Source organism: Priapulus caudatus, unplaced genomic scaffold (genome assembly GCF_000485595.1).
Source record: "Priapulus caudatus unplaced genomic scaffold, Priapulus_caudatus-5.0.1 Scaffold2, whole genome shotgun sequence".
NCBI classification, from domain to species: domain Eukaryota; kingdom Metazoa; phylum Priapulida; class Priapulimorpha; order Priapulimorphida; family Priapulidae; genus Priapulus; species Priapulus caudatus.
In genome coordinates, this window is record NW_014577063.1 from 1,393,809 (window position 1) to 1,401,178 (window position 7,370).

Consider the following 7,370-nt stretch of genomic DNA (forward strand, 5'->3'; position numbering starts at 1 on the left):
ACACTTCTCACAGATTCTCTGCACACTTCTCACAGATTCTCTGCACACTTCTCACAGATTCTCTGCACACTTCTCTCCCAGATTCTCCGCGCACTTCTCTCCGATTCCCTGCGCACTTCTCTCAGACTCTCTGCACACTTTATATTATTATTATTATCATCAGGGCGGGACAAACCTGCTTGCTCGCTTGCCCAGGGCAACCAAAATTTGCCCCCGGGCAAGTAGCTTGAAATGGCACTTGCCCGTTCGGGCAAGCAAGTTTTTTTTATTGAATGTCTAGACATAATGATATTTTTCTGTTTCCACCCATCCCTTGCATTGTTTTGCACAGACATAAGCTACCTTGCTGCCAAGAGATTTGAATGAAAAAATAACAATACGAATGAAACAATCAGTGCATACAGTCATATATATGCACAACATGCACACAGCAACATGTAAACCTGGCCCCCAGGCCAGGCATAGTCGTTACGTGATCAGCTACCTCAAATGTTTGGCCCTCTACTGCAACCTGTGAATGGGGATTTTCTTTGCTGAAGTACACACACAGATACACTGTATACTGTGCGGTCATTCATTTATATCTGCATGCATGCACCGCTATATTCTCTGTGCTTAAGGCCCCTTCACACTAGAGCTACGCTCATCACGATCGCCCCACGCTCGTGCCGAAAAGTTTGCCCGAGCGTGGTGAGCGTGGTTGAGAGCGTGGCCAATTGGGCCCCAGCTGGGCACAGCGCCGATACTACGATCTAATGATTTCGATACTACGATCTAAGTGCATCTTTACCCCGATCTCATTGCGCTCAACAAGCTTTCACCACGCTCAACACCACGCCCGCATCACGCTTGCACTGCGTTCACTGCGTCTTTATTGCGAGCAATCAGATCGCATTGTGTTCGAACGACGTTTTCACTGCGCCTAAGCAACGCTCACCGCGCCTCTACTGCGCGCCAGTCACGCTCCTAGTGCAACTTAATCACGAGCTGGCAACAACCATATAAATACCGCGCCGCGTTCTAGACATCATCATTCGTTCTGCCGTGCTGTTCACATCAAGATTATTTTCTACTGATTTTATACCCATAATAGTATAATAGTATACTACAACTATGCCGCCAAAAGACTTCTATTTCTCCTCCTCATCCTCCTCAGCATGATGAGGGCTTGGCAATCAAGTAATTCGAGTTGTCCTTCTACAAGAAACATGGCATGGAGTAGTGTTGCCTCATCCATAGTGGACACTAAACTGGTGGGGTGGCCAGGGTACTGAGGGTAGCACCCCAATTTATACCCCAAGTTTGCAGGACGTGATCTGAGCATGGTATTGACGCAACTAACACGTAATGCAAACGCCACAACGGCGTGGTCTGAGCGTGTTGGGCGTAGTACAATCGTAGTACGGGTCGAGCTTGCTAGAGACACAACATGGTCATAGCGAGAGCATGGTCAGGTCGCAGAGACATCTCCATGGACGTAGTAAGACCGTGATGAAAACGTATTGATATCGTGCTGAGAACGGGGCGACAATTTCCACGCACCCGACACGCTTGCAATACGATCATTAAGTTCGTACTATGCTCAAGTTACACGGGTACTACGCCTTCCACGTCTCTAATACGCCCGGACTGCGCTGTCTTTCTGCCACGCTCGCACCACAATTGTTTTGAACATGCTCAAAGTTTGGCCACGCTTTCCATGCTCATGGTGACTGCACCGCGCTCGATCGCGATCGCAGTACGTCCATATACGTTCATACTGCGTTCTACACGTTTCCACCACGCTCTTAGAGCATATAGTACGAGCGTAGTGAGATCGGGGCCTGGTGTGAAGGGGGCATTACGATCCAGCCCCAAATAAACGTGAACATATTTTATTAAATTATTGTGAGAGTGTGGTGGGTTTTTGATAATAAAGTGAATTAAAAAAATAAAAAATAAAAACAAACTGCGTGCTGTGAATATATTTTGTATACAAAGGACAAACTCGTATCAGCTGTTCAACTTTCTACTGTGCCGTTAAGTGAAATGCTGGATGTTGACGAGTTGGACCTTAATTTACGTAATTTACCGTTTAAATTCATATTAGAAAAAAATCGTATGTATTTCTTTATGTTTTTCTGGCAAGTGACTTTTGCCTCCGGGCAACTAGTTTCATAACCCACTTGCCCGACAGCAAGTAGACAATTTTTTTTTGTAGCACCCTGTTATTATTATTATTATTATTTTATTTATTTATATTGCACATTTTTACATAAAATGATCAAATGTGCAGCACATCAATATCGCAAACGACTGAAAAATAAAACGAAATGATAATAAATAATATGCACATGTGAGATATATCGCTACAACTGTGAGATACAATGATATTACACTTCTCACGGTTCTTCCTCACACTTCTCTCAGATTCTCACCACTGTCGGCCGCGTTGGCCGGTGTCGTCTGCGTCTGCTGTTCGTTCGACCGCGTCTGCGTCTGCTGTTCGTTCGACCGCGTCTGCGTCTGCTGTTCGTTGGAGCGCGTCTGCGTCTGGATGCCCTGATTCCGCGCGGGCCCGAGCGAGATGTTGTTGCGCGTTCGATTGCGTGCGCCCCCGTGGCCGCTCTGCTTCGGCGACATGTACGAGTCGCAGGAGTCGGCCCCGCCGCCGCCGCCGCCGCCGCCGCCGCCGCCCCCTGACCCCGACGCGGACACGCTGCCAGAGTTCTTCACGCTGTCCCGGTCGCTCATGATCGACTGTAGATCCTCTAGCGGATAGAACGACCTGGAACGGATCATTGCGATATACGGTACTGTGATCAAGTCAGTGTGTTAGCCAGAGACCCATCTACCCGTCTTTTGGACGGCCTCTTCTTGGATGAGACGGATGAAATTTGATAGAAACGGCATGAGGGCGGCCCAATTCCCAATCAGATTCCTGTCTTTTTGGCATTTCAGACTAAATTTCCTCCATTTTAAGGTAAGGTTTTAAAAGATTTCCACACCGTAGGAGGGGAAAACCCCTCCCACACCCTACCCCCTAGGGCGCTTCGCTCAGATGGTGAGACTCCCCGATTTTTTTCCTGGCTAACACCCTGGATCAAGTGGAATTTTATCAAGGCGTCACAGAAAGCTTTCAAGTTGCTTCTTTCAAGCATCCCAGATTGCTTCTTTATATATCGTTTTCCATACAATAAAGCCAGAAAACGTAAAAAAACAAACAATTTAACGTAATTGACAAGTGAAAAATTATACCTATCATGTATGTAAAAACAAATTTACAATCTAGTGAAACTACTATGTACACACAATCCAAATTCAGATTTGTTTTAATAATGCTGTTTGTATACATATATGTATATATATATGTAGTATTTGTATATAAACATAATTATTATATCTACAGCAATATATATATATAAGTAATTATAAAAATAGATTGTTGAGACATAACTGTGGCTTTATGAGAATGGATAGACCTAACATGAGATGACGGCGTAGAGATAGATAACATGAATGACACTTACCTGGCAGGCCTGCCTCTAGCTTGGTCACCGTCTGAGTCAGTATCTGAGCTAAAGCTATGGTCGTAAACCCTACTCGTTGGCTGAATTCGCTTGTTGGCCATCCCTAGCACATGGACAGCAATCTCCCAAAGCGTATAAATCTTTTGTCCTACAACGGTTATTAGACAAAACTCAATAATTAAACATCCGTACATACCTTAGGATATATTTCTATTTCTATATTTCTTTCACACGCAGAGCAAAAGTATGTTTTGTTGAGATAATTCTGACACTGGATAAGACGAGTACTGCACAAATAGCACTACATTGAATAATAATTTCAATTTCAGCAAAAATTCACTCTCTACAGCTGTTATGAAACTTACACCTCATTTTAAAGTACTCAAATTTGTATTTCTTAGCGAATATTGGCGGGAATTCACAAACACCAGCAAGCAAACACAACATGTCCAATACCACGTTATTAGCGTACGTGCCACCATATGATTCATCATTGTATTATTCATTGTCATGCCAGGGTCAAATGCAGCTGCCTGGCAAAAACCCAAGCCGCGTTTACTTACAGGAAAGTTATTATATATCTAACTGGCTACAGGTGGTACAAACGTACTTTGCAGTTTAATAAACTTTATGAACTTTATCCTACATTACTGTCACTATAGCCTGTAGGACCATAAAACAAACATCATCCTCATACATCATTGAAGTTAGAAATAATTTGTTTTTGCCAGGCAGCAAGTATTTTCTGACAAAGAAAGGGGAACAGCAAAGGTTTTCACATCCAGGCAGAATCTTTTGTGTGTTTACTATATGGTTTATCAGGAATTTCTTGGCCGCAAGCATTTGCTGCCAACATTGCGAGCAGACAGAAAACTGACTTACAGCAGTTTGCACCATCATTGCTGCCAAATGTGATTTTAGGAGATTAAATCTACACTGCTGGCCACAAGAAATGATAGCTGAAATCTCTCGTTGAGCCGAGGTGTGAAGTCAATGCATAATTTTTTTTCTATCCATCTACTTTACTCAACAATGAATGCACTTCCATTTCTGCGAGTAATTAATGCTGCATAGGTGGAATGTGGTAACTGGCATAGTGTCTTAGATAGGCAGTATGAAAGATGTAACAGACTAAGTTACTAACCAATGTTTGACCCCAATTCTTTACTTTACATGTAAAAGAACGTGTAAACTATATTAAATTATATGTGAATATTAATTATACTATAATTAATATTATCTCAAAATGATGCACAAATATATATATATAGCACAATACTACTACATTACACTGTATAGTCTACACTAGTCTACAGTACAATGTACGTATTTGTGGTAAAATTATGCGTATTGTGTTTTTGCATATGTGCTCAACTTTAATATATTTGTAATAAATGTTGCTGTGATACTTGTTCATCACTGTGTTGTATGATAACGTGCGGTGCATATCGTATAAACACACACTCATTGACACAATCTCTTGGCCTAGTAATACTAGTATAGTATTAACTATTATGCATGGTACTAGCATAAGCCAACATGGCCCTCATGGCTAGCTATAGCCCTTGTCATTATATCCAGTGTAGTGGACACCAACAAGTATAAGAACATAACATAACATAACGTAACGGTAGGGTATCTGAAAGTGAAAGGACTAGGCCTGTACCGTAGTATTTGGACGCTCGCCCGAAACTGGATGCTCCTAAGTGCGCATGCGCACAGGCACCTCTTGTTTTGCAAGGGTGCATGCGCAGCATGCGCAGTAGTCATCTGCGCATCTCGCCCATCGAAAACGGTTACAATAAACAAACATGGCGGCCAACCCGGTCACTCATGGAAACATTTGATTGAAACAATTTGCAATGTACCAAGTTAGTAAGACTGTGTTATGTGTGTCAGGTTACAAGGCAAAACAAAAAGAAAACAAAAGAGCATGGCCACTATTTCCTACGACCCTGCAAAACAAGATTCAACCAAAAAGAAAACAAGAGAAAACAAAAGAGCACTTAGGAGCGTCCAGTTTCGGGCGAGCGTCCAAATACTAGGCTATGTAGCTCTAGTACTATAGCCCGCGTTCATTAACTGCCGAAGGGCTATAGAACATTTTCAGCTCAATTTCGCTACTGCATTTGGTCCGGATTGGTTCCACGAAAAATGGCTCAGAAAACGCAAAATGATCGGGCTTTTTAACACTTATTTATCTACATGAACATCTCACCTATCTTTTTGAACACTTTCCACAACGTATTTATGCCTTTAATAGCTTTATTCCTCACAAGTCAGCACTACTGGCTATACCATTTGAAATATTGTGGCGTGCGAACGCGTGACGTCACCGGATATGTAAGCAAAACACATGGCAGCTAGCTATGGTGCATGTATATACAATACCGGTGACGGTACGTCACGCGTTCGCACGCCACAATATTTCAAATGGTACAGCCAGTAGTGCTGACTTGTGAGGAATAAAGCTATTAAAGAGATAAATACATGGTGTATAGTTGTGGAAAGTGTTCAAAAAGATAGGTGAGATGTCCATGTAGATAAATAAGTGTTAAAAAGCCCAACCATTTTGCGTTTTCTGAGCCATTTTTCGTGGAACCAATCAGGACCAAATGCAGTAGCGAAATTGAGCTGACAATGTTCTATAGGAATAGCCCTGCGGCAGTTAATGAACGCGGGCTATAGTACTAGAGGGCGCAAATCCACTTTAGGCACCTTAGGTATCACGAAGTGATGCACAGATTTCTTTGTATCATCAACTGTAGACCGAATAATTCTGTCCCATATAACCTTTTTATATTTTGGTGAGGGTTATTGGGACAGAACAGGGCTCATTGAAATTTCGTGAGATCGCATGCAAAATGCATGCGCTGCGAATGCGGCCCGTACGCCGCTATTGGCGCGTAAAAAAACCTACCGTTCCCTTCTACATGGCTTTACCTTGCTACTGATATGTGTATACATTCACTTCAATCGTTATTCACTTCTTAAAAGATTGTTTTTCATAAACGCTGCTTCGTTCCACTTTCCTAAATTACATCGCCATTGACAAACAATCAGACCAATCAGAGCGAGTCTTACAATAGCCCCTGGTTCTCGCTTGTATCTGTGGCGCTGTAGGAGGGCTGATAGACTCGCTCTGATTGGTCTGATTGTTTGTAAATGGCGCACGTAATTTACAAAAGTTAAATGAAGCGGGTTTCTGAAAAACAATCTTTTAAGAAGTGAATAACGATTGAAGTGAATGTATACAAATATCAGTAACAAGGTAAAGCTATGTAGAAGGGAACGGTAGGTTTTTTTCGCGCCAATAGCGGCGTACGGGCCGCATTCGCAGCGCATGCATTTTGCATGCGATCTCACGAAATTTCAATGAACTTTAGATTAAAGATCAGCATGGAGATGCTTGTCTTTAGCTTATAATAGCAATACCAATACTATTACACCGTTCTGTCCCAATAACCCTCACCAAAATATAAAAAAGGTTATATGGGACAGAATTATTCGGTCTACATCAACTGATGCACAGACTTTCCGTATATCAAGGAATGATGCAAAACCCCTAACCCTAACCCTAAGTCATAAAGTATAACCTGAGGCTTATGAAGTTATGTATCACGAAGTATGTTAAGGTTAGGGTTAGGGCTAGGGTTAAGGTTAGGGTTTTTGCATCATTCCTTGATATACGGAAAGTCTGTGCATCAGTTGATGATACACAGCAATCTGTGCATCATGATCACTTCGTGATCCCCAAGGGCAAGGTGCCTAAAGTGGATTTGCACCTAAATATAATATTATATCAATATAATAGTTTAGTGTTATAGTTAGGGTTAGGGTTAGAATTAGGGTTAGGGTTAG

The 7,370-nt window shown here is 42.2% G+C and overlaps 1 protein-coding gene across 1 annotated transcript; it reads right to left on the reverse strand.

The window, feature by feature from the left end:
* Window positions 1–2,394: 2,394 nt before the first annotated feature.
* LOC106818017 (protein no-on-transient A-like) lies at window positions 2,395–3,610 on the reverse strand. The gene is made up of 2 exons (XM_014822768.1): window positions 3,510–3,610; window positions 2,395–2,767 (listed from the first exon to the last, which is right to left on the reverse strand). The coding sequence occupies exons 1-2, from the start codon at window positions 3,608–3,610 to the stop codon at window positions 2,395–2,397; spliced, it is 474 nt and encodes a 157-aa protein (XP_014678254.1).
* Window positions 3,611–7,370: the final 3,760 nt, after the last annotated feature.

Coding starts and splice junctions, on each gene's coding strand:
- LOC106818017 (XM_014822768.1), bottom strand. CDS start 3,610: ATGGCCAACAAGCGAATTCAGCCAACGAGTAGGGTTTACGACCATAGC. Junction 2,768..3,509: donor GCTAGAGGCAGGCCTGCCAG/GTAAGTGTCATT, acceptor GATCCGTTCCAG/GTCGTTCTATCCGCTAGAGG.